Source organism: Cyprinus carpio, chromosome B6, assembly GCF_018340385.1.
Source record: "Cyprinus carpio isolate SPL01 chromosome B6, ASM1834038v1, whole genome shotgun sequence".
In the NCBI taxonomy this organism is placed as follows: Eukaryota; Metazoa; Chordata; class Actinopteri; order Cypriniformes; family Cyprinidae; genus Cyprinus; species Cyprinus carpio.
Window position 1 is genome coordinate 22740366 of NC_056602.1, and position 27928 is coordinate 22768293.

At 35.8% G+C, this 27928-nt stretch overlaps 3 protein-coding genes across 3 annotated transcripts; 1 reads left to right on the forward strand and 2 right to left on the reverse strand.

Moving 5' to 3' along the window:
- Positions 1 to 52: 52 nt before the first annotated feature.
- On the forward strand, positions 53 to 6520 carry gnat1 (guanine nucleotide binding protein (G protein), alpha transducing activity polypeptide 1). The gene is given in 7 exon segments (XM_042726330.1): positions 53 to 1910; positions 3517 to 3559; positions 3698 to 3839; positions 4369 to 4760; positions 4936 to 5065; positions 5179 to 5332; positions 5531 to 6520. Coding segments are annotated over 7 exon segments (1158 nt in total). The 5' UTR covers positions 53 to 1804; the 3' UTR covers positions 5722 to 6520.
- Positions 6521 to 6938: 418 nt separating this feature from the next.
- On the reverse strand, positions 6939 to 14944 carry edem1 (ER degradation enhancer, mannosidase alpha-like 1). The gene is made up of 12 exons (XM_019105265.2): positions 14324 to 14944; positions 13678 to 13750; positions 12825 to 12928; positions 12443 to 12614; positions 12169 to 12352; positions 11473 to 11647; positions 10958 to 11078; positions 9586 to 9756; positions 9429 to 9502; positions 9253 to 9349; positions 8916 to 9077; positions 6939 to 8462 (listed from the first exon to the last, which is right to left on the reverse strand). The coding sequence occupies exons 1-12, from the start codon at positions 14785 to 14787 to the stop codon at positions 8373 to 8375; spliced, it is 1887 nt and encodes a 628-aa protein (XP_018960810.2). The 5' UTR covers positions 14788 to 14944; the 3' UTR covers positions 6939 to 8372.
- Positions 14945 to 15679: 735 nt separating this feature from the next.
- Positions 15680 to 27566, reverse strand: LOC109091498 (ADP-ribosylation factor-like protein 8B-A). The gene is made up of 7 exons (XM_042726331.1): positions 27317 to 27566; positions 18989 to 19069; positions 18832 to 18905; positions 18632 to 18725; positions 18478 to 18545; positions 16748 to 16818; positions 15680 to 16648 (listed from the first exon to the last, which is right to left on the reverse strand). The coding sequence occupies exons 1-7, from the start codon at positions 27437 to 27439 to the stop codon at positions 16599 to 16601; spliced, it is 561 nt and encodes a 186-aa protein (XP_042582265.1). The 5' UTR covers positions 27440 to 27566; the 3' UTR covers positions 15680 to 16598.
- Positions 27567 to 27928: the final 362 nt, after the last annotated feature.

Consider the following 27928-nt stretch of genomic DNA (forward strand, 5'->3'; position numbering starts at 1 on the left):
TTTCAAAGAGCTGTGGGTTCAAAACCCATCCATCTCTTTGCAAAGCAGAATTGTTTTTAAATATGTACCTCTCCAAACATTTTTAGTAATAAGCATCCATGCAAGCACCTCTATACATATAACAGGTGATCATTCGGAAGCATTAATCATTTGGAACTAAACTTTAGGGGGCTTGTTTGAGTTTGCATGAATTGTATTTGTGCTGTACAGATATGTAGTCAAATTCTGGATATTGCTGTGTTGCTGTATGGTCTTTGACATAACTAATTGAGAGAGAGAGAGAGACTGTTTTCTAAAGACAGAGGACTTTGCCGAACTAGTGATGGAATCAAGCACAATTACCTGATGTTGTGTTTTCTCAACACGCATAGCAAACGGGCTGTGTGAAATGGTTGTTGTAAATGTGTTTTTTTTCTTTCATTTGTAAGATGTTATTCATCACTGTGGTTTGTCCCCTTGTTTTGTCTTTTTTAGGATATTCTAATGTGAAAAAGATCCTGAATGAGATCTTAAGAACAGTTAATATTATAGTAATGTATTTTTTATTTGTTTTTGTTTTTTTCATCGTTGTTGTTGACTAATTAAAGTTCTATATATTTTATAACAAATACAGGTTGGCCTTTCTGCATAAATGTTACTGGGTGAACCTATACTTCCCTTCTTTTGCAGTCTCTGCGTAAAGATTGAAAGAGGTTATGGTGAATATTGTTCACTTTACACCAAAAGTATACCAAGGAAGTTGGTCTTCAAATGTTGATTTGCCAAAGAACCACCATTTTTTTTCCCCAAAGAACCATTCAGTGAAGAGTTCTTAAACAAACCATTTTTTTTCTTCTGTGAAGAATATCTAAAGAACCTTTTTCCACCTTAAAGAACCATTTGTGCAGTGGAACGTTTTTATGGATGTTAACGTTTCTTTATGGAACCATCGATGCCAAGAAAGAAATTTTATTGCATGTGGCATAAGAAAAGCTTTATTAATACTAGTTTTTATTATGATTTATTATTATCATGTATTAAACAGCTTGGAACAAAATCTCAAAATCTTGAAATTAATTGCTACTGATCAAAAGTACAATGAAGAAAGTGTCTCTCTCAAATGCAACGCCTGTGGATTAAAATGTATCAATCAGATTGGGGTCAATAAGATCTGACTAAAGCTCTTTAAACGCTGCGCTGCACACTGTGTCCACAACATGGAAAATGTCAACTGATCCTGATGACTACAGTGGGAAAGTGAGATTAGAATTACTCATAGAGATTTCAATGTTCAACATCAAAAGCACCTTCACATTCAGACCAAGTTCTATTGAAATATAGCATAAACTGTAGGCCAGTGAGATGTAATTTTCTTTCATGAGGTCAAGCACATTTTACACAGAATATAGACACAGGAAAACTTATCAAGCTTAAAGTCAACATATCCAATCATTTATGAGACCTGTTAACTTTCAGCTTCTAACTTAAATATCATATCAACAAACAAGTAACGTTTGTAACGTCACATTATTCCACTTACATGGCACTTCTAATGTGCTCATGAAGACGATGGCCAGATTATCAGCTTTTGCTGAGCACAGCACCTTCTCATCCAATCTGAGGTTCGATGACCTCTCAACGGCTTTTGTCCTTGTTCTTCATTGGCCCCACCAACCCAGGTGGTCAGAGACATCTCCAAAAACCCTCTAAGACTCCAAACAATTCATCAGGTCACCAGTCGAGGTGTGAGCTGTGAGCACCTGGAAGCCTCTGGGCAAGCGATTGGTCATCCAAAAGGACTTCTTTTCCCTAATCAAAAGTCAGTATGGGGGCCGGGGCGAGTGCAGAGGAGAAACACTCCAGGGAGCTAGAGAAGAAACTGAAAGAGGACGCTGACAAAGATGCCAGGACCGTCAAACTTCTGCTGCTAGGTAACAACACACAAGCAGACTTGAATGATCGCTCAAGTCCAAACATGAAGAATAGCTCGTTTGCTAGATTCGGAAAACGGTATATTGCAGATTTGTTGTGAAGTCTTCCTGTTTAAAATTTCATAAAAACAGGCAATGGATTCACATCATGGCCATAAAGATTGAGAGAAATTTTATGTTTTAACTTTGTTATATGAAAGGAACATGAAGTATTCTTAGCTATAATTGCGAGATGAAAATTGATGCCTTACTGAAATTCAAATCAAAGTGTAGTCAAACTGAAGACTCAAAATGTGATACATCTAAATCTTAGTACAAAAGACACTAAATACATGCATGCCCAAAAATCAACTTACATTTACATTTAGTCATTTAGCAGACGCTTTTATCCAAAGCGACTTTGGAAGCAATCAAAATCAACAAAAGAGCAATGATATGCAAGTGCTATAACAAGTCTCAGTTAGCTTAAATGCAGTACATGTAGCAAGGGCTTTTAAATAATATAGTAAATAAAAAGAAAACACATAGAATAGAAAAAGAATAGAGCAAGCTAGTGTTAGAGTTTTTTTTTTTTTTTTTTGCTTTTGTTAATTGCATAATAACTGAAAAGAAAACAGATAGAATACAAAAAGATTAGAAAGTTAGTTGTTTTTTTTTTTTTTTTTTTTTTTTAAGAATCGAAATAGAATAGTGAGTGCTAAAGTGAGAGGGTCAAATAAAGATGGAAGAGATGTGCATTCTTGGATTCCAGAATCAAGACATATTAAAATTATGCATTTATTTTCAACAAAAGTTGTATCTCTGTTTATCATAACTGCAGGTGTCTTTGTCCGTGAAGTGATGTGGGTCAGGGTCATGGGATGTCAAGCTTGGACAAGGCTTAGGACAAAAATAATAAGCCTCAAGCCTCTTAATGTAATCCTCCAAAAGATAAACACAGTAGAGGAGAAGGATGTATTCACTGATTCACATATGCATGGCAAAATAAATAGATAAAAAATAAAATTAATTAATAATACAATCTTTTATCTTACTGTGTGAACGTCTACAGTTTGACTAATCTTAGTGGGTTTACCCCTCAAAACACTGGCACAATGTAGATCTATAGTTTTCAAATTGCCATTATAAAAATATTAAAGCAACCAAGGCTTACCACACTTTTGTCGAATCAGTCAGCTAATAATCAATATCAGAAATGTTATTATAATCCATGAAATCCATTCAAAATACTGATGAGTTTGTCTCATAACTTTTTATCTCAGCAAATACATGATACATTTTTAAGTGACATCATAAAAAAATGTATGCAAATATTTTATCCATCTATAATACATTTTTAAGTGATCTCAGCAAATACTTGTTACTGTAACAAAAAAAACAAAACAAAACCTACTACATTCTCCTTCAAGTCCTGGATAAAAAAATTTAAACATTAGCAACATGACATTTCACCTAAACAATAAAAAAAAAAACCAAAAAAACTAACTTACTTATTAACATCATGGGGAAGCTGGTAAAAATGAATAAAAAGAACAGCACGGGAATATGTAATAAAAATGAATTAAAGCAATAACCGCAAAACTAAACTGATTACTTTCTTCTTCAGGTGCTGGTGAGTCGGGGAAAAGCACTATTGTCAAACAGATGAAGTAAGTGCTGAGAGAAAAAAAAACTTATATGTAAGACTATACCCTTTAATTTGTATTCAGAGCTCTTTCATATGAATAGTTTGGTCAATTAAATTTTTAACATTATAATTAATAATTAAACTTTTTTTTTAATGACAGAATTATTCACAAAGATGGTTACTCCCTTGAAGAGTGCTTGGAGTTTATTGTCATCATCTACAGCAACACCATGCAGTCGATGCTGGCCATTGTGAGAGCCATGACCACGCTCAACATTTCCTATGGAGATGCTGCTGCACAGGTGCTCTACCCAAACATTAAAGCATCCATTAGTCATTTACAGAAATTATCAAGTTAAATGATGGAAAAGAACCGTAGTGATACCATGACACAATGAGTATATCAGATTATAATACTTTGGTATTGAATGATTATCAAATATACATGATCAAAACAACATGAAACCTTGTGCAAAAATATAAGATCCCACTTTATAGTAGGTGAGTTTAAATATTTGTGTATGTAAAAGATTATGAAATCATGATGACCTTTACTTGACTCTCTTACTCTAGCACTCTCTCTTCTAATTCTGTTCTTTAAAAAAAAAAAACCATGCCACTTTTAGACTTGCACTCTATTCATTTACCCAAATGCATACAAAATGATAAATATGTAAAAAGAAATTCCACATTCTTAAACTTAAAGTTGAATCTTGTATAGCTTATAAAATGAAGTTAAATTATTTTGAAGAATTAAAGTAACATAAAAACGTGTTGCCATGACTAATTGAACCAAATCATTTATGAAATCAATTTACCCGTTTGCTGCAGGATGATGCAAGGAAGCTGATGCACTTAGCAGACACCATCGAGGAAGGCACCATGCCAAAGGAGCTGTCTGACATCATCCTGAGGTTGTGGAAGGACTCGGGCATCCAGGCGTGCTTTGAAAGAGCCTCCGAATACCAGCTCAACGACTCTGCGGGATAGTATGGCCTCATAATTAGCCTTTTAAAGCATTTTTTAATATCCATAATCAAATCAGTAATCAAATTGTCTTGACAAACACTGCATTGATTCTTACTCTATCTCCAATATCTGAATGACCTGGAGAGGTTGGTCAAGCCTGGCTATGTCCCTACTGAACAGGACGTCCTGCGATCAAGAGTGAAGACCACTGGTATTATCGAGACCCAGTTCTCCTTCAAGGACCTCAACTTTAGGTACACCTTCAGCCTCCTCGATGATAGCTATGGCATGAAGTAAACCAACCAATGACCATCATTATCATCATCATCATCTTCTCAAAATTCCAAGCAAGTTTAACAATCAGAGGAATTGAATAAGATAAATTTTAATGGACAGCAATGCCAATAATCTTCTCTTCTTGGTCTGCAGGATGTTTGATGTGGGCGGTCAGCGCTCGGAGAGGAAGAAGTGGATCCATTGCTTTGAAGGTGTGACCTGTATCATCTTCATCGCTGCTCTGAGCGCATACGACATGGTGCTGGTGGAGGATGATGAAGTGGTAGGTTGCCATTGTGGTTCATCAATGAAACGCCAACCTGACATTTTGCATGCACTATTACTATGAGCTATTTTAGTAACAAACCCTGTTTTTCCATGGCGTTCCAACCAAAGAACCGAATGCATGAGAGTCTCCACCTGTTCAACAGTATCTGTAACCACCGTTACTTCGCCACCACATCCATTGTACTCTTCCTCAACAAGAAGGACGTCTTCGTGGAAAAGATCAAGAAAGCTCATCTGAGCATGTGCTTCCCGGATTATGACGGTGAGACAGCATTTTGTCTGCAAACAAAAATATAAACTTTATTCTTTAACATACAGATTCTTATCATTTAAATGGATTATATTAACACATTTTAAGGAGGGGTTCATACTGGAACATCACTTCTATAAATATCATAATTAGGCTTCTGTTTCTGATATGCAAAACCATGTTAAAACTACAATGCCATGCCTCTCTCAGGTCCCAACACCTTTGAGGATGCTGGTAACTACATCAAGGTGCAGTTCTTAGATCTGAACTTGCGCCGAGACATCAAAGAAATCTACTCCCACATGACCTGTGCCACAGACACAGAGAACGTCAAGTTTGTGTTCGATGCCGTAACAGACATTATCATCAAAGAAAATCTCAAAGACTGCGGTCTCTTCTAAACAAGCCATCTGTGGGATGAGGTGATTATAACATAAAGTCAGTAATAGTGTTGCTGTAGTAGATTAAATATGACTATAATTTCCATATGTGCATAATTAAAAAGTCTTTCTTCTTTTACAGAGCAGCTTAATCAATAAAACCCAATACTGACCCATTGCCCCTTGTTCCTCCCTGGGAAATGAGGAGTTCTCCAGTGCGCACACTGAATTGATCAAATCTTGAAGAAGAAATTGTATTGTTGCTGTTGGGATCTACATCTGATTAAACACACTGCACATAATTAAACATTAGAGTCTGATACATATTCATAGCAGCAAGTCATATATAACAACACATATATGAAGGGTGTTTGGCTCTATTAGTTTTTGCAGCGATCGATCCTGTAGATTTGCGACTACACTTCACGCAGCTGTACACTAAATAACTATCCTTCTGAAACACCTGCATATATGCTCTTCAGCATCTTCTTGCAAGAGTACATTATGAAGTATTACAGTTATACGTTATAGCAGTTACTGTATCAAGTTCATACTTTTAAGCTTCGACTTTAACAGGAAACAAAGTTCTGTTTTATTTACAGAGGAGTTATATCATGTCTCATGATCAGAATCTTTATGTAAGATGGATAACTTTGATGAAAAGATAGCATGTAATAGGTTGTTTAGCTCAGGAGCAGCTAGCTGAGTGAATTGTATAAATGAAAAAATCAAATATTGATAAAAAGGGCACAACTGACTGCAAAACCATTTACAGCCATGCAAATGTAAACTGAATGAATAAAGCTTTTGTAGAACCTGATGTGTTTGTCCTTTAAGTGTCCTGAAAAGATGCAAACCAATGAACAAATTAAACCACACTTGGATTGTGGAGTGTTTAATATACACTTACATATACAAAAATATTATTTCTTGAGAATGATTTATAATTTAATTAATCATTTTATGAATATAGATTCTTATCAATTTGTATATTATAAAACCTGCTAAATTGAAGCCTCAACACCAGCATAAACAGGTTTATTAATTTTTAGAAGTTTAACTTATTGACCACAGAAAATAACTTTGTTTTCTGTGATGATTGATTGTAAGCCAGAGATGCTACAGTACCTGTACAGTTTAAATTGTGTTTAACCCAGAACATTTACTTAAGAATATCAAGACCTGACTGTACCATTAACTGAAGTGAAAAAACAGCTCCATCAAGCTGGACTGTCAAATAGATTTGCAAAGTCATGGTTTTAATTTTGATTTGATACAATGCACAGTGTAGACATCCACCTTTATGTCTCTTTGGACTAAAGGTTAAATCACAATCTGATCAACTTTAATTAGATAATACTTGTATATGTTAAAAACAAATCTTAACAAATATAACCCCTATTTATGAGAGTATCCTCTCTGTATGTGCCCCAAGGAAATTATAATCTATAATACCAAAGAAATGAATTAATCTCTTATCATACTGATCATTCTCAGAATCCCTTATATCTGACTTTTGTTTGGAAAATATTTGCACCAACAATTAAGCACTAAAAGAGTTATTGACGTTACTTGCACAGCACATGCATATCACCTCTGCATTATCAGAGACTGCATTATGGCATACTACTGATCCTGAGGACTGAAGAAAAATAAAATTTGTTAAAGGCACGTTTTTTTTGTTGAATGTAATATTTGGTCCAATAAATGTCACAATTTTGAAGTATTTCCCTGTTAATATGCATATTTGTTTACGTACAAAATAGAGGAGTGGAGACTAATTACTAGATGTCCAGACCTAATTAAGAGACACTCTACAGTACTTCCTCATCCTGCTGTGTAAAATGTACCAAATTATGAGGTTTGTTCTGTCAAAATAACATGTGAGTGGAGATTTCAAACCTTACCGAACATGTATGCTACATAACAAAACCTTTCCAATTTCATCACAATACACTGAGAGCAGAAAAACAGAATGGGTACAACAGGAAATGAGGAATCATGCAAAAAAAAAAAATAGGCCACAGTGTTCTACACCTTGCAAACCAAGCCACAAAATATATATTAAAAAAAAGAATGCGTCATACTGCAAAGTGAAAAACATTTCAGAATGCAGTTTGATTTGTATTAAATGAAGCCCTTCTGTTGTGTGTGTTCCTGTAAGGCGTATAAGACAACTGTTTTTGAAATAGAAAGCTTATTTGAGAGCTTGTTCCTGGAGTAGAAAATCTGAAAACATGCATACCATCTCAACCCACTGAAGCCCTTTATAATATCAAGTTTCAATAAACATGGCACTGAAGAAAACATGTAACAGTGTGTGTAAACACACTTGATTGCACAATATAGAAATTGATCAGCCCAAACAATCAAAAGCAGTTTTGCAATGCATTTTAGGATTCTGAAGTGCAAAACTGCCCTGACTTCTTTTTTTTTTTTTTAATGCTGTGGACCTTTGCTGGCTGGATCTGAATACATAGCCAAACCCAAATACCTGGTCCAAATTAAGACAATAGATAAAAATAGAAGACAACTTTTAAACACAACAACTGATACTGGTTGATTTGTTGACCACTTCATGTGCAAAAAGAGAATGAAAAGTTCTCTGATATTATTACTGAACCCCTCCAGGGGGTTTGTATGTGTTGAGATGTCCAGGGACAGTACTGATGTCAGGACAGCCCCACCATGTGGTCTATTTGCCTCATGTATATGCTCTTTAGTGGAAGGCCGTACCGTCGCTCTTCAGGAATCCTTTCACACTATTAGACAAATGAAAATATGTCATTCTTATTTCTATGACCACTTTAAAGATCCATTGTCATGTCCCTGAAAAAAACACTACTTTAAACACTGTAAGTACATTTTGAATTATGTTTTAAAGGTTTCATGTTTAAATTATCAAAAAAAGCACATTAAACAAAAAGGAGTTGCTCATATTTTTACGTTAAAAAAAATTGCCCCAAGAAGCTAAAAAAAACAAGGGGGGGGGGGGGTTGGGTCAATGCCAATTATTTTAATAAAGCATATAATTGACTAGACAAGCTGACTGGGAAAATAAAAAATAAAAATAATAAAAAATAACTTACCCCTACCCTTTAACAAATTTCATTTTAATACAAGAGAGTAAAACTGGTTTCATTTATTAATATCCCCACTACTAATCGTATTCATAAATGGAAGGAAAAATACTGTTTATTAAATAAATTTCTTACGTTGCTTATGTTGGCTGGGGGCTCTTTATTAGGCTCTTCACACGGAAATTGGTCTTCCCAACTTTTCTCCCTGAAGCGCTGATCTATCGGCACTACATGGCCTTCTGTAGTGAAGATGTACTTACTCTCAGACTTGTGCAGTGGATTATCTTCATCAAAGAGCTGTAAAGGAATGTTAAATATCATTTAGTGATGGACATGCATAAAAATTAATGTTTGGCTAATAAACTTGGCTGACTATGTTTGTAGTTTCTCAAATAAAAGTATGGCTAAAAGCAAAACTAGATGCAAGAAGTGAGAACAGGAAAATATAAAGGGAGAATAGTAGACAACGAACCAGGTAAAGGTATTTGCAGGTTTCGCTGAGGAAGAAACTTTCCATGCGATCTTCTTTGGACTTATCCACCACATGATGGAGAGTGGCGTAACCACACCTGAGAAGCATATAACAACTGTCCTGAGAACATGCCAGCATCCCAATAAAATCACTTTCTGCCATTTTAAACCATATACCTGACTTTGGTATTTTTTTCAAGGCTTTCAAGAATGTCCATCCCAACATGAAGATAAAAAGGATTCTTGGTTGCCTGCAGAGAGTCAAGTTTATCATTAATTACACTGTAATGCTGTGAAGTCTAAAAAATCTGGTTATGATGGGACCGGGTTGTACCTGATAGAGTAGGTATGTGGATTCTACTAGTTCTGGTCTTAAAGGGTAGAAGAGAACATCTGGGGCCTGAAGTTGCCAGTTGTATCTTTCCGGAAGAGCACCGAAACGCTTCCAGATTGCATAGTAGAAGGCATGAAGGCAAATGGCATTTTCAACATCTCCATTCAAAACCTGAACAAACAGAGATGTGTCCCTGGTTAGAACCCAAATGAACTCTGTGAAAAAAGGCTGTCAGTGGGTCTACTTTTAGTTCAACAATCCAAAGTCCAGTCAAAGCCACTTGAAGGCAAGCCTGCAACCATTAGCTGAAAAAGCGTAATGGCTGAAGCTAATGCTTCCGGTCTGTCAGTACTTGGGAAAGGAGACCAGAGGCCGTTTTTTTTTTTTTTTAATGGATATCAATGGAGGAGAGGCTTCACTACACTGAATAAACATCTTTTTAGAGGAAAAGGCTTATCATTTAATGAATCAACAGCCTATCTGCTAATCTTCAATGTTTTACACCAAGCAATACTTTTAAATTTGACTATTTTTAGAGTTTAAAAATGCTGTTTTATAAGAGAAGTCACTGACTTTTTGCGACAGGTGTGATTCAGCTTACAGTATTTTCCATTTATTCCTATGGTATCCGTAAACTGCGATTGAGTGTCACACAAATCTGACTGAAATTCATTGACGTCAAGGCTGCAATGTGATTGGTTATAACGGCACACGTGATCCGAGTTAGCAGTTACGCTTTCTCCAATAGTAAGTAATACAGACCCTCTCATCTCCCTATAGTAAGATAATCTTTGGGTCCATTCTGGCAATAAAGTATGTCAGTATGCACTACAGTAAAGCAGCAATGTATGTACTTGTATAACAGAAACACACTATACATGTTCACTATCAATACAGTTGTTCTACATAGTCAGCTGCCTTAGCAGAAATAGAAACAGAACCTCATCAGGGGCTGATTTAATATGCTATAAAACTATTGTTGTTCTAATAAACAAATGTACCTAGCAAACACAAATATTGGGCAAAATAGCATATTTTTAATTACACAAATATTTTTTGATTTTTTGCAGTACTGAATGAAACAACTATAGTTATAATTATATATATTATACTATTGTTCAAAAGTGAAATTTTTCAGGATTCTTTGATGAATGGAAATTGTTGAGCTAATCTTTATGTATCTTTGCTCAAATTTTTTTGATCAATTTAAAGGAATCTTTGCTCAAATTTTTTTGATCAATTTAATGGATCCTTGCTATATTCATTTCTTAAAAGAAAAAAAAAGTACTAACCCTTTTTGAACAGGTTGTATTGCATTATTAGATTATATAAAGACAATGGAGAGATTGAGTGAGAGAAGCTAAAGTCATACCTGTAGTCCAGGGAAGAACGCCTGCAGAGAGTCAATCCATGTGTTCATGATCTGTCCATTAAACATGTTCACATTCACATAGAGTGGTGGGTCACCATCTCCTTCATTACATGCCTCTCTTCTGTAAAAAGTCAAAAATAAATGTGCACACTTAAGACAAGTTTTGCCAACAAAAATATTAAAGCAGTTTAATAAGAATTCATGAATGAACACCCTGAGGTGTGAGATTACAATGTCACACCATAACTTCTGCATATCCAAGCAGTTATAGAAAATGAATAAAAACCTTAAATGTCAATCCATTATTGCACTCATGACTACACAATCCAGTTACGCTTATAAAATTTGATTGTAAAGAGTACATTCGTTGGCTGCAAACCATGTCACACTTAACTACAGATCCCAAGTGACACACTTTATCTGCAGGTGGTTAGAAAACCACATGCAAATTCCTTTGGAAGCTCAAACTGCAGCCACAAACAGCTGTGGTCACACATGCACACGTTTATAATCACCCTCTTCTCAGGTGGCTCTGAATGCTCTCATAAACTGCAGAGAACATCCTGTAGTCTTCTTTCTCTCCAAACAAAATGTAGGACTTGAGGAGGTACTCATAGAACGAGTCCATGCCTGCACCGAGACCGCTCTGCTTCCCTACCCACTGACCAGTCTGAATGTTCACCACATTCCCTGGAAGATGGAATCATTACTGCTCAGACAAAGGCATGTGATCACAAAGACAATGGATTCAAAACAAAAGAAAAAGAAAAGATCTATACAAGTGAAGTAATTTTTTAAAAGGATAGTTCATCCAAAAAAAAAAATCTCTAATGAACGTATGCCAAAGAATGACACTTTTTTTTTTTTTTTTTTTTAAATAAAGTCTTTTTTGTTTTCTTTGCACACAAAAATTATTCTTGTAGCTTCATAAAATTAAGGTTGAGCCACATATGTCACATGGACTATTTTAAAAATGTCATTACTTCCTTTCTGGGCCTTGAATGTGGTAGTTGTGTTGCTGTCTACGGAGGGTAAGAAAGCTTTAGGATTAAATCAAAATATCTTGTGTTCTGAAGATGAATTAAGGTCTTAATGGTTTGGAAAGACATGAGGGCAAGTAATTAATGATAGAATTTTTATTTTTGGGTGAACTATCCCTTTAAGATAGGACTAAAACAGACCAAAAAAATAAATAAAAATCAACCACTTACCCAACAGCCCAGTTTCATTGCTTCTCAAGTTCCAAAGAGCTTTAACAGCACGCCGGGCAACCCACTCAAATGTAGAGTCGCCAATCAGACGGCTCAGAATGCCAAACTCGACAAGCAGAGAGCCCGCCCCTGCCGTACAGGTCTCATTGATGCTGTCAGGAGGGACGCCTCTCTTTAAATTCACCTGCACAAAAACATGGTAGGACCCCAATATCAAATGCAGCAAAAACAAGGCATCATCTCTCTAAAATATTGCTATATAATTTGGCCTGACCCTGGGATAGGGGATGCCTGTGCTAGTGTTCTCGAAGGCAGGTAGTAGTCGAACGGCCAGGTCATGCGCCAGATGCAGCAGCTCATTATCATAGTCTTTCAGCGCTATGTCCCCAAACGGGTGCCGTGGATCAGTCAGCAGAATATGGGCCGAGATTAAACTGCCTAGAATTCTGAAAAGGGAACAAGTTAACTACACAGATCCTGTTTTAAACACATTTTTATTTATTTTAGAAGAAGGAAGGAGAAGATCAGCATAATTATTGCATTACGAAGGGTTTGTTCTGTCAGTTATGACAATTATGTTATCATATGTTCACCTTCATGCTATAAACCACTGAACAGACTGAAATAAAGAGATCCATTAAAGAAAATTACTGCACCTAATGTTGGCCTCAAAGACTTGAACAGTGGAGTCCTTGTCAAAAGAGACTGTGTCAATCACAAGCTTAACAGCTCGATGGAACTCTGTCACATTTCCAAGAACCTGCAGGGATAGGATCTAAACTTTATAACAGTGCATTAATGTACATGTATGACTATAAAGTTATTCTGAGGTGAAACAAAAGTGAAGAATTCCTGAGATTATTTGTAATTAATAGTCCTGGAACAAGATGCATAGTTTGTTTAAGTGAGGCCATATCTTGTATTGATGCGTAATTTTTATTTATTTTTTCTAGATAGCTGAAAGTTAATCGTAAGCTCGGATAAACTCAAGGTTGTTTACTAGGACACATTTATCATGAAAACTGCTACTCCCTTTCTCCCTTCTCTAGTAGTGAAGGACACAGCATTCGTGAAACATGAACAGAACAAATTTTAGCACTGGTTTCGAAACATGACTGTGTAATTTATGTTGTAGAACAAAATGTGAACCTGTCTTCAATTTACATAAACCGCAGACCTTTACTCATAAATTAGCAGTTTTAAAACCCAAGGAGGAAATCCGTGGCTAGAAATGGTTATTCTGTTCTGTATTTTAGGACTATGAACTGACCATTTCATGTTTGTTTTTGTTTTTTTGTAGAAGATTATGCTATACAGCAGTTCAGCTGAATTTTGTTGTTGCATCTTAGACAAACTTACTTACAAAAACCAAAGCATCCTTTTACTGACAGTTTAAAAGTAGAAAGCTTATTTATTTATTAACATTATCTAATAATTTGTGAGGATGAAACAAAACCAGTTTCATATATAAAGTTAAACTTAAGCCATCTGTACAATAGGCTGACTTACCAACAGCGTATCAAGAGCATCAATGAGGGTCAAAGAGTAGTTTCCAAGCACATCGTTGATGTTGATATTTGATCTAGGAGAAAAGCACAAGCAAATGTATCTCAGGTTCATTATTCAAATACATTGGGTTATAATAAAGCCAAAAAAAAATATGCAGTGGTGGATATAAGAGACATTTCTCATTTTCCATGCATCATATTCAGAGACACTGGGGCTTATTTGAAAAGTTGCAACTTGTTACTTAGTCTGCTTAAATACATGTGACAATTATGACGGTCACCTCTGAGAAAAGAAAAAAAATCACTACGAAAAGAGCTAACGTTATAAATATAATTGTGAATTTAACTGAATTGAACTTTTACTCGTGTTATCAAAAGACTAAGAGAAAATAAGCTTGATTAGCCACATTTTTGTGACATAGGAATGTCATTCCCATTCAGCGCACGTCTTTATCAGAACAATCTGTGTAAATTAACTAAAGAATGATATTCAGATATTACTTCTATTCCGAGAATTTACTAAAGCTTACATCCGTCAAAAAATCTAAGAACAAGAATAATGATGACATTATGCAGCAGGAAGTGGCTGTGTTGTTTCGTGAAACACTACAGATGCTCGTTTTGAGGGGGGATATAATATAACTCACGGGTTAAGCACGTCAGGCCCTCGACCTTCACAAGCGATAGGGTTTAGTTCGTCCTCTGGAAAGGCAAACTTCATGTAGTTATCATATCCGAAATAAAACATGTCTCGGGCCATTCCCCTCATCTTGACTTTCAACGCGTCAGGGAAGGAGCTGTACTTTCTGTCATAGTCATCTCTGCCCTCCTGGAAGAAACTGAGGTAGGACTTCTTTGGTGAATTCCCACTAATCTTGGAGCAGGTCTTTGCTTGAGGGTTTCTGTTATCGTACATGTGCTGTAACCAGGCGTTAGTTTTGACAGTGGCTCGGTCGCCATCCTGGAGAAGTTGGATCTTATGCAAGTTGAACGTGAATTTGATGGGGAAGTCAAAGCCCCAGCTGGGTCCCAGTCCAAACACTAGCCACACCGCGCAATTCAGCAGCACCCTCAAAACGAGAAGACCCACGACTATTGACCTCCATTGCATCTTTGCCTGCTGTCGGCCTTAAAAGTCATAATTCACTTCGACGTCGCGACTTATCGAAGCGCAAATGTCAACAGTTTTCCTCCTGCTTTTAGTTCTCACACACTTCCTGTCAACAAACCAGCCCCTCCCTGATCCTCAACGCTGATTGGTCAGCCGTTGGTAACGTCACGACAGAGAGCAAATTGTTAATGAAGACGTCGATCACACAAGCAGTAAGCAGCGGAAATGTCGTGGCAGCTCAATTTAAAAGCATCCCTGCATTTCTAAGCCAATGAGAAAATCACGTGTTGTGTGACTATGTGTAGTCTTATGTTTAGTTACTACTGATTACTGCTACTAATGCTACAATTACCTAATAATAATTAAGAATAATACTAAATGTTAATGGAACAACAACTCTATTTGATAGTTCCAGCAGTATTTATCAATTTGTTATTAAATAAATAATGAAAATACTTCATATAATGATGAATAAAAAGTCCTATTTTTGCTCATTTTTTTTTTATTTACAATTCATTTTTAATAGAATCAGTATTATAACGTTAACATTGCAATCAAGTACTGATATATATGAACTATTAAGTACACAGAAACCTTAGATACAAGTACCACATTTACTGTTATAGTAGCTACAAATAATTTGACAAAAATTTTAAATCAAAATCCTTAAAATGTGTGATGATTAAGGTTGAACTAAGCTTAAATGGGAAGAGCAATAGCAATGTTTCATTGTTTTAATTAGAAGTAGCTTAAACAAAATGTACAGATGTACTACACCTTTCAAACTTTAAATTTGAAAACAGGAGATAGCATATGCATATATAGCTTCACATACTTAATTCCCCATAACTTGAGATAAAAAAAATAAAATAAAATCAGCCACAATGCAAGATTCCTCCTACATGTTGACAATCTATTTATTGGTTCATCATATTTACAAAAGTGCATTGATAATAGTGGGGGTTCCAACATTTGTCTCTTTTCACAAATATTTAGTTGAGAATGACAACAGTACAATAATCTACCTTAAAAAGCATGCCTTCATTCTTGCAGTTCAAAGTAAGCTGTCTTGATCCAATCTAGTTCCAGGTAGGCACACCCGGTATACTGTTTATCTTGAGGGACAGATACACTGCACAAGGCACTTTAACTTCACCTACCTGCTCTATCTCAGCTCATGAACAGGATGCAAAGACATCACTGAGCTAAATGAAAACCTTTACTAGCAAAACATTCATCCTCTCAAATATACTTACACTCATTTCTGTAAAAATCTCTCTGAATCATCATTTGAACTGTTTATTTACTGGACTGCTCCTCGTATTTAAAGATTACGGATTTGTCAAGAGACAGTTTGGGGGGAAAAGAGAAAAGGAAAGAAATAAAAGCAACAGTCCAAACCATACTACACACTCTCAAGAGCTTAACCTGACAGACTGGAGGAAAAAGGCAGAACACGATATTAAAGTTTGAACTATTCTCAGTTTTTAAATAGATTTGTTCAGGAAACCCCAAGTGGAGACCACCGGAGCTGCTTGGATTTGCAAACCCATGAATCCATAATGTTCATCTGACAGCAGGTTGTAAGAGGTGGAGGAACTCATTCTGCAAGCTAGCGTCTTTTAGCGACTGATGTATCTTTGACGTAACTGATGCAGTTGGGAGGAGGAGCTTGTGAAGAATTATGGGAACAGACGAGCAGGGTAGTGTGAGAGGGGCGGTATGGAGAACTGTACAGCTTCACAAAGTGAGCAAGATGTGATGTGAGAGTAGCATGGCAGCGGATAAACTTGGACCCTCTGAAGACACTTTCAGCTTCTTCTTGACTTTGAGTGCTGGATTAGCCATTGAAGTGTAATGTCTGTGAGGTTCAGGGGACATAACAGTGTAATTTGTGTCAAGCAGACTGGCAACATCATATAGCAGGCAAAACAACTCATCCTCATGGAACATTACTTACCAATGTTATCTTTCTCTTTGCAGGAAATAGAGTAGCAGCAGATCTCCCGGTCTTGAATAGCAGCCAAGTTCCTAAAGAAATAGCACATGAGACAGAATTAATACAGCAATTTATATGGTGTGGCTTCATTTCAGGCCAACAAGTTATTTCAGGATAAACTGTGAACAGAGTCCTACAACAAGAGGAAATAACGAAGCTCCTACAACTCTTAGCCAACAGATGGCAGTAATTCTCACAACAACATGAGACCCCCAAGCCACACAACCTTTTCATTTCATCCAGACTGATGGTTAACTTACAATCTCATCTAGACATTGTGACTCATCTCATTCTCAATTCATAGAAAACACAAAAGAATCTCAATCTGACGCTGGCAAAAAAAAAAAAAAAAAAAAAAAAGTGGTGACAAAAGAGTGAAAAAAAATAATGCGATTAGATGCGAGAGAGAGAACTGAAACTGATTTTTACAAATAGTGCATTCCTTTATAATGAAGATAAAAATAAATAAACCGAGATGACCAGAGCCAGTAATGCAATTTCCTAATTATTATAATTATATTAAGTTTTCTATTATGGCAATGTAATCTTATTAGCGTCATATGATTTGGCAGAATGCCATCAGAGACTGTAAAAGGCAGAGCCAGCCCAATCGTACACATATGAATGCGAGAAATCATAGCACTAAATGTAGCAGCTTCAGCAATGGATGTCCTACCTTCCTTCTACCTCAAGAACATGCATGTGAATAGATCAGTTATTGAAACAATTTTGGCAAACAGTTATGCAAACTGGCTAGAGAGAGAATTTTATAAAAACCTATACTGGTTAACAATTTATTTCCCCACCCACGTGACCAAATTATTACACTTTCTCTTTCAACATTTTAATATAAATAATAAATCTATTTAAGTAAGCATGATCCATTTTTGTTCTATGTTGACTTTAAAGTGCACCTATTATGGATTTTTGAAAATTACCTTTCATGCAGTGTGTAACACAGCTCTAAGTGAATGAAAACATCCTGCAAAGTTTTAAATCTGAAAGTGCACCGTGTATAAGGTTATTGTCTCTCAAAAGAAAGAGTCAGCTCTGAATCATTTAAACGAGTCATTTTAAAACACATCCCAAGCCGTTAGCATTAACATGAGCATATTGCCCGCCCACTTGTTACGCGCGCAGACCTGGAAAAACTTGAACCCCCCTCCCTCAAACACCGTAGCGGATTACTGTGGATAGCATCGTGTCAAGAAGACGCTGTGCTCTGCACTATGAGGGTAAATCCGTTCTTACCCTCAGATTTGAAAATACAAATTCATTCTTTGCCACTAGGTGCTGCTTTTCAAGTGTTAAAAATAGCTGTTTCCGCGGTAACGGCTGTACACAAAGCAGCACTGTGCTCACAAACGCTGCTTTATCAGGCATTACAGGCATGATGAAATGGCAATGAAATCGACCAATCGGACCAATCACCGCAGATTAGCGAGACGCAAAGGAGGGGTTTGGAAAAATTAATCATTGAGCAAATCGTTTGGGAGTCATTGAGCAAATAAGGGAAAAAGAAATGCATATTACAAGACAATGAATGTATGACAATGTTTTTTGACCTTGCATGCACGTCAACCAGTTGTTGGGGACTCCCAAAACCAAAATATGAACCTTTCATAACCCATAATTTAATTCAAAAAGCAGCGGAAAATCATCTACTGCCTGTGTGGTGTAGAGCTTCTTACATTTTTTCAATTAGCTGTTTCTCATCCAACGCATTAGGTAGATCTCTCTTATTCCCGAGCACCAACACCTGAAACACAAAAACATTCATAAGAACTGATGCAATAAGGATGTTTAAGCAATGATGTGCTGTAAAAACAAGGACAAGTGGCTTACAGGGATTCCTTGTAACTGTGGCTTGTCTAAAAGATTGTGCAGCTCGTTTCTTGAAGCTTCAACCTTCTCCCGGTCTGCTGCGTCCACCATGTACCTTTGAGAGAAAATTAAAAAGAAATGAAAGAATGCACATTTTATTACTTTATAATTAAGAATACTGTCCTCTTTCCCTCACAGAAGATGGATGCACTAATACTTACACAATTGCGTTCACCCCACGACAGTATCGCTCCCACATGCTCCTGAACCTTGGCTGACCTCCTATATCCCAGATCTGCACAATAATCAGACCCATGTTAGTTAAAGTATTGCACCTAAATCCCTATAAGAAGCCAAGATTAATCGTTAGGACCAAACCTTGATGGTGACGTTGCCTTTTGTGACCTTCCTCATGTTGAACCCGACAGTTGGAATCATGTCTTCGCTGAACTGGCCTGACTGAGAAAAAAAAAATTAAAAAAAGATATTAACTCATGGAACTGCTTTCATTATTTCACCTTAAACAGTTTTTTTTTTTGTGTGTGGTTTTGACACCCAATTTCTTTTCCTGTTGTTTTAAGCGTACAGGCCTGCAGTCACTGGTATTTAAGGGCCTTCCATCAGAAACATTTATTTGATCTATGATTCATAGTGAAAGTTTAAACAAAAATCAAGCTAGGAAACTTCTGCGTGGTATATTGCGATCTACTGTACTAACCTACTGAAATTCTCACATTCAGGTCACTGCCACTGTCAACTCTTCTGCCAAGTAAAGGTTTTGTGCCTGCATCGCACATAAAAATGTGCAATCGACACCATCATGGCACCAAACGTTAACTGTTTGAGAGCTTGTAAACTGATGTGTAATTTTGCAGTTGCAATAGAAGTTCATACATTCCTCATGTTTATTCAAACAACTCACTCAATCGCAAAAAGAAATCTGTCACCCCATTTAGCAATTCATATTTTGTACTATAAGTCACGTCATTAATAACCACTAATGAGCCAGGACTATTTGAATTGCACATCTAAACCACAAGACCACCTTTCCTGTATTAAATCAGTTTTGATGTGGTCTGCCTTTAATTTGGAAATTCCCTCCCCATAAACACTTTCCCATATTTGTCATGCTGTTGCCAGTAAAACGTTACATACATCAGGACCACCTCCCTTCAGTTCTTGACTGCATAGTCATATCTGCAGATGTAATTTCCTCCATTGGCTATTAATAGTGATTATCTGCGTCAGTCTGATAATAAAAAATATCAATATTTAATAATATTTAATTTTTAGAAAGCTATATCATGATGCTTACTATACCATGCTATAAAACTACTCATAGTGAGATATAAGATTTTTCACAACTCCCACAAGTAGTATATTCGTTTTCAAAGTTATTTTTTTTTTAAATGTACAGTATGTCTCATACTAAAGCAATAAAAGACAATGGAAATAACTGCCCTTGACAAACATTCTTCATCTTTAGAACAGCAATTTTGTCACCCAATCAAGCAAACTAAAATGCAGAATCTCGCTTCTCTGTGAATTCTAATTTCTTAACAGCATGTTTACTAAGTGGAAAATAACTAAGAATATGCATGTTGCCCTGCAACACATCGTACAAAACATAGCTAAGGATTGCGGTGTCAACATCTCTGGCTGCATGGCTCTTGCGGCTAATAGTGAACAAAGGATACTGAGTCAGCACACTATCTCAGGCTGTCTGGCAACAGGGAGAAAGATAACTAGCTCCTTCACACGAACAGCCATCATTGCTCAGAGAGATGCTTCAACAAGATATTCTGACAGAGTCTGTTTGAGCACCAGGTGCAAACAGGGCAGGGCAGGGCAGGGCAGAAGCTCCCGCATCTTTGTGTCCTGATGAAAACAGAATTGCACTTGTTGCTCCATTTGAACAATTAATGAGATATCAGTTCACACATGGTCACCTCAGGAGATGCAATTTCCACCTGAGGTGCTGAAATGATTAAACAGCAAGAGTCTATATAGCGATGGTGGAGTGTAGACTGCAAAATCTGTTCTCCTGAAGGCTGTGAGGCAGCAATTCATTACATGATGCAACAAACAAATTCAGCTGCAGTATGTCAGGTCAGAAAACAAACACATATACAAATATATTATATATCCTAGATATAGTCTACACACAGTATATACAGATATACATATATATATATTATATATATATATATATATATATATAATATATATATATATATATCATATACAGAGACATATATACATATACACATATACATATACATATATATATATATACATATATATATATACATATATGACATATATATATATACACATATATACATATATATATATATACATATACATATACACATATACAGATATATATATACATATACATATACATATATACATATACATATATATATACATATACATATATATATATATATATATACATATACATGTAGTATACATATGTATATGTACATGTACACATATATACACATACACATATATATATATATATACTCCATATATATATACATATATATATACATACATTGTATGGAATTACACAGCACAACAGGATATTGTGACACATAAGCAATAGGAAATGTTTGGATTATGAAATAGTGGAATACATACATACATATATATACATATATATATATATACATACATACATATATATACATATATATATATAGTTAAACATACAACAGCTCATCACCCTTCAGCATATATACATATATACATACATATATATATATATACATATACACACATCTTTTTAAAATCTGTACTGTTCCCTAGAGGTCGACCGATTTATCGGTTTTGCCGATTAATCGGCACCGATAGTTGATTGCTGGAACAATCGGTTATCTGCAAAAATCCATGCCGATAGTTTTTCTGCGTTTCGTCCTTTGCTGGAGACGGCTGATAGTTTCCCGGGTTGCGTCCGTTGCTGGAGCGGGGGGGCAGGGTTTCATATTTTATTGAAGCATCCCTGGGCGCCGCCATTGGCTAGCGGACCCCCACCTGCTGTTAGCATTGCATTGACTCCCATTCATTTTGGTGTCACTTTGACAGTGAATAACTTTACATCTGAGGTGTTTAAAGACTCCATTTGTCCATTCATTATTTCTAAAGAAACACAAAAAATGTATAAAAGGCCCTATTACCTTGTATCTTACGTTATGGCCCCGTAGAAGCAGTTTTTGTAAAAATAGGCTAACGATTGCGTCATAACCTGCGACTCTCTGTCGCACAGTAGAGAAATTACCGTATGGACAGGAGGAGAAGCTCGCAGGCAATCTTTTACTGCCTATGAGGCATGAAGTCAAGGGAGAAGCCCATAGAGAGTCCATAAAGCAACGGGACAAAATTGTTCAACAACGTTTTGAGGAATTCGGTGGGTGATTCAGATTTCTCTTGGCACAGCGATTAGAAGACTTACAATTGTCAGACAGTTTGCTCACGTGACATCTACGTCATCAAGCTCAGTTTGAGTCTGCGCAGTACGCTCGACCACCAGGAAGTGCGTGCTTCTAATTGACTTCACTTGAATCAGTTGAATCCAACGGGGTCGCTGTGTCCATTTCTTTTACTGTCTATGTGCTGGGGCGGCTGAGAAGGCTCTGTTTTCATTATACAGTGCGAGAGCGGCCTCTAGTGGTTGAAATCACTGACAGCACGTGCTGTTTGTTTAGACACGTGACGCTGCACGCTGAACAGAGCAAGAAGCTTCAGACGCGCCATTCACATAGTTTTCCATTAAATTACATTTAATGTAATTGTGTAATGTAATGTAGTCGTTGTTAATGTACATAATGAATTGTATATTGAGCATTTTCATCGAAACGTTTGTCTTTCTGTGGCTCTAATAAAGTCGGTATGCTTCATTTATAGAGCTATAATATAGATCACTCTTTCCGTTTTTTAAACACTGAACTTCAAACTTATTTATGCCTCACTGTTCATTCTTTTAGTCAGCTTGTGTCCGTTTGGTGAATAAATAAACAGTTTTAGACCACTGCTCGAGCTGAACGCGACGCGTCCGGAGTGTGCGTGATACCGATGAGTTCTCCTAGACTCAGCTCTGCTCTTTTATTTTGATTAGACAATCACTTGAGTGTTCAATAAAAGAAGCAGTTAAAGTGCGAGAGTAAACACTGTGCTGGTATAATTGTAGGGCCCTATGTTTCCCGCGATGCAGAAAACGCGGATAGAATCGCGGAATCCATTCATAAAAACGAAATTCACAGTTCAGCGCGCGTGACGCTCGCGGTGATTTCATTGTCTGCCGTCTCACTAAATGAGGACTAAACACATGAAGAACATCTCCAGAACTGCTCTGAGAGTCACTTCATGAGCATTTGACCTTTTGTTGATTTGAGCAAAAGCATCATATCACATGCACAGAATTGTAAATGTATTCTTTTATTTTGCAACCCGTCAAAATAAAAGCCCGGGTTTGAAGTCTATTTTTCAGTAGAATGTACATAGCCTACTACTACTATTAAAATAAAACAAGCATTATTTTTTAAAGATTAATCACACAACATTTCTTCCATGTTTTAATTTTAATAGTAAATCCCCTTTGTTTGCCAAAAAAGTTTGCTTAATTTTAAGTAATTAAAAGATTTGATAACAATAAAAATGTAAATACAGAGAATTTTTGAGGGGAAAAATCATTAGGCTTCTTTAAGAAAAAATTAATTAAGTTGTTTTATGCGTTCAAATAATTAGACATGCTAAAACAGAATTTGGTAACAATAATAAAAATAAAAAAATAAAACATTTCATAGGGCCCTAATCATGTAATTTTTGTTAAACTTTTATTAAACTGATTTGAAAATGTGTAGGTTTCATGATTTTATTTAATTAGACTTAATTTATGATTAATAAACTTTAATTTAACTATTAAAAAGGAGTGGAGAAAAATTAAAATGTAAAAAAACAGAATCCAGAAAAATTCAATAACAGAATTTGGAAATAAATAAAATGGAATTTAGGAAAAAATTAAACAGATTTCATAGGGCCCTATAAGAGTGTGGTAATTTCAACATTTACTATTACTATTACTGTTATTATTATTATTACTATTACTACTTTTTTTTTTTTTTGTAAATGAAGCACTATTTTAGTTTTTTTTTTTTTTTTTTTTTAGTATCCATTTTAAAAACTATTGGTTAATTAATCGGTATCAGTGTGGTCCAACCTAGCTATCGGTATCGGCAAAATCCAATATTGGTCGACCTCTACTGTTCCCTACCTTACTGCCTTACATATCAATAAAAAATATTAAATAATAATAACAATTGTGTGTTTCTTTCTATATAATCAGGAATTCATATTTACTAAATAAAAAAGAAACATTTTTAAACAACCTTCTGTGATTCAGAGTTGAGGTGGTCTGCCTTGATGAGGGAAATCCCCTCTTGTCTGCTTTTCCACATCTAGTAATATGTGACCCTGGAGCACAAAACCAGTCATAAGTAGCACAAGTATATCTGTAGCAAATTTTTTGATTAATAATTTGCATTGCTAAGAACTTAATTTGGACAACTTTAAAGGTGATTTTCTCAATATTTAGATTTTTTTGCACCCTCAGATTCCAGCTATTCAAATAGTTGTATCTCAGCCAAATATTGTCCTATTCTAACAAACCATACATCAATGGAATGATTATTTATTGAATTTCATTAAAAAAATTTACCCTTTTGACTGGTTTTGTGGTCCATGGGCCTGATTAAATATGTCAACTTTTAATCAGAAAATGCAGTCCTATATTCTGAAACGTATTCTTTTACTGCATTAATTTTGCATTTGCTGCATTGACCCTGTTCAGCTGAACCAAACAATATCAAAAATCCAAGTGAAATATTTCCAACCAATGAATATTCAAATTACATGATGCAAAATGTAAAAAAAAAAAAAAAAAAAAAAAGTGGGCTAATGTGACCAATTCATGAAGTTAAGGTGATAAATCTGACTTCCCTAATCACATGATATGTACACCACTGCTTATGAAGGGGCTCCAGAATTTAAGACTTCCCTTTAGCATGCTCACTCATGATTCATAAGCATGTCAGGCACGCAGAATATCTTGAACTTCAAAGAACTCTCAATCAAAAGGTCAATCAGACCTATTCAGGAGAGGAACATTCTGAAAAAGATTTCAGGAAACTCCACAAGTGCTCTCAAACAGTTTGAAAGAAGTGATTACAAAGTCAGAACTACAAATACAGGTATCAAACGAGGCAAATGCTCACACTAAACACCAAGTCTTTTGAGCAATACAAATGAAATCTGAAAAGCTTTCTCAGTTTACCACATTAAAAGATTTTAACCTTACAGTATCTAGCCTTCTACCGAAGCAGATAAAGAAAAAAAGTAACTGAACTACCAGCACATTATCTTATTGTGTACTCATGCACCAAAAACACATGATGAGGACGTCACTTGACCAGGAAGAACCACATTAAAACGCGCCTGAGTCTTGTGACTAATGGCAGAAACTCCCACATTGTCTAAACACACACACACACATACATAAATGCATACAGTGCATTCAAAAATGCAGACAGACGGTAGAACTGCTTGTTGTTTTTTTTAAGCTGACTGACTTTTTTCATGGAGACTGTACACTGAATAAATACATTACTTTCACATTGCTAAAAAAATATTTGATTTTAAATCAATTCTCTTCTTCTGAACTTTGTATTCATTAAAGAATTCTGAAAAAACTATCATAGTTTTCACAAAAAAATTATCCAGCACAACTGTTTTTAACACTGATTCAAAGAAAATTGTAATAATAGAGGAAAACTGGATCATCCAATGAACACTATCTATGCAGAATACTATAATTAAGACATAAAAAATAAGGTTGAATGACCTTCACACCACACCATGCACTAAAAACACATTAGACCGGCTCCCAAACATAAATAAATCAAAAAGACAGTAATTCTATACTTTATAAGATAATAACTAATGCTATGTCCACATTAAGGGGAAAGGGTTGATACACCAGAGTAACTCAGAAAATAATTTTCTTCACCGTTTAAGAATGTTTTTCATCATTGCACAATACTATTATAATTACACTAAACCTTTAACTACCTGACCAGTTTAACCATATTTTCTATGTACAGCAATTACTTTTGTGCACTGCTCTGTATTTAGATTGGATTAGGGTCAGGGTTAGGAATGATCTTGCAGAACAAGTCTTATATGCTTGAGAGTACAAGGTTATATACTAATTTTTATTTATTTTTTTACCCACAAATGTGGTCCAGCCAGACTCAAGGCACTTGTTGCACCAACAAGTGCCTTGATGCACTGCAGAGAAATAGTATGTATTATTAGGAAATTATTAGTGACAAATAGGCTTACGCAGAACAAGTATCAAGCAGCATATCACTGTCTTGTCTTTACATGTGCAAAGACTCTAATAAGTGACTCACTTTTGATCGGTGATACCTGCATTGATGAATACTGATGTTGTGGAGAAGATAAGAAAGCAAGATGACTCATGTGCTTCCTAGATCACACATCCAGTTTCCCAACAGCAAAAACAAACTCATCAAAGGAACAACAACAACAGGATATTTGAGCATGAAACCCGCTTATTATGATTTAATAACTCAAATATTGAACTGAACTGAAATATTAAACAGCCTCATTCTTCTTTAAAGGTGCACTCAGTACATTTTTGTTCATGTTTATCTGGCTCTTATTTGTTTCCATATATATGTAACTTCCATATAATAGACATTTTTTATACAGTTTCAGTGTTCTTCTCACATTGTTGGTTGTTTGTGTTTTATGTGGCTGTGACTGCTTCCACGTACTGTCACTAAAAAGGTAAGGCTGTTTGCAGGACAGCAGTATACATGGTGCATCTATGATGGTTGTGTTATTTTTAATTGTTATTAATAATAATAATAATAATAACTGTATAAACTGCATGGTTGATCATATGAAGCCAACATGGTGGTGTCCATGATGGGGTGACCTAATCTTAAAAATTAATAAATAAAAAAATAAAAAAAAACGATACTTGAAAAAGTGAAGTTGCCTTAGCATTTTTAATTAGAAAACTGTGAAAGTGAATGCTGAGAATACACTGGGTTGTAAATTCACATGCATGGGATTGGAGTATGTCACTCTAATCATTCCTGCATTAATTATTCTTTACTTTTAAGCTCTTTCATGATCAAAACAGTATTTAAGCATGCATAACATCCATAAACCTAAACAATACATCCAGTTAGTTTTGATTGCCATCATCAGTCGGATTTTAATTTCTCTCTAGAACTCAGATCAAGAAAACAAATGATTAAACTTGAGTTGAAATTAGTTGACATTATTACAAGTAGGTTTTGGTGTCAGTGATATGTAGAGCTCATTTACGATATGTATTTAATAAACTGTCAACTGAGTTCAAAACAAACCACCCACTATGCAATCAAATTCGAGATGGTCTTTTGGGAGCTAATGTTAGCCTTAGCTTTCCCAAAAACGTAGAATTACGTACCCTAAGCAAGTCTTGCCCACTAATATACTGTGAATTCAAGTTAACCTAGCTCCATTATCTATTATATGTAAGCAAACGTGATAAGTGTCTGGTGTACTGGACTGACATTCAGTCTCTTAGATTTGTTGAAGTAGCTTATGCTAACCGCAAACACTCACCGCGATTACGTTAACAAACGTCGTTTTCCCCGAATACTGCAGCCCGACGAGGGTTAACTCCATTTCTTCCTTCCAGAAGAGAGACTTAAACCAGTCCAGGAGACGGTTAATGAGTGCCAACATTTTGATGCTGAATTAAACAGGTCTGTGGTGGGTTTTTTATTGTTTGCAATGTTTTTCACCACTAGAATCGTAACGTAGTGTTTGGAGGAACTGATCGCTGTCATATGACTGAAACGTTTGTGAACTCAGAGTGTGTCATGTGAGTTGAAGTTGCGCCATTCTTGCGCAGGCCTGCAGTACCAAAGGAAAGTCATTTCAGCGACGGGGGCTATAGAAGGTTATTGAGTTCGGTCTGTCCTTTTGCTCAGAGTTGAGGTATCCTTGGCCAAGTGTGCGCCTAATATGTCCAGAACTTCCTGGCCATACTTCCATTTTATATAACGTATATTTCTTGGCTTGTGTACCACGCATATGTAATCCATATCTCATTGGATAAGCCACTACACCACCCCTTGCAATGCAACTATATAATGTGTGAATGTAATAATAAACTTTGAAGAAGTTTGTGAACAGAGAATTGGCCTCATGTTCATAATTCTTTTCATGGGC

Coding starts and splice junctions, on each gene's coding strand:
- LOC109091498 (XM_042726331.1), bottom strand. CDS start 27,439: ATGTTGGCACTCATTAACCGTCTCCTGGACTGGTTTAAGTCTCTCTTC. Junction 16,819..18,477: donor AAACAGCTAATTGAAAAAAT/GTAAGAAGCTCT, acceptor CTATTTCTTTAG/GAACTTGGCTGCTATTCAAG. Junction 16,649..16,747: donor CAAAGAGAAAGATAACATTG/GTAAGTAATGTT, acceptor TGAACCTCACAG/ACATTACACTTCAATGGCTA.
- edem1 (XM_019105265.2), bottom strand. CDS start 14,787: ATGCAATGGAGGTCAATAGTCGTGGGTCTTCTCGTTTTGAGGGTGCTG. Junction 12,353..12,442: donor CAGGCATCCCCTATCCCAGG/GTCAGGCCAAAT, acceptor GTTTTTGTGCAG/GTGAATTTAAAGAGAGGCGT. Junction 9,350..9,428: donor GAAAAAAATACCAAAGTCAG/GTATATGGTTTA, acceptor TATGCTTCTCAG/GTGTGGTTACGCCACTCTCC.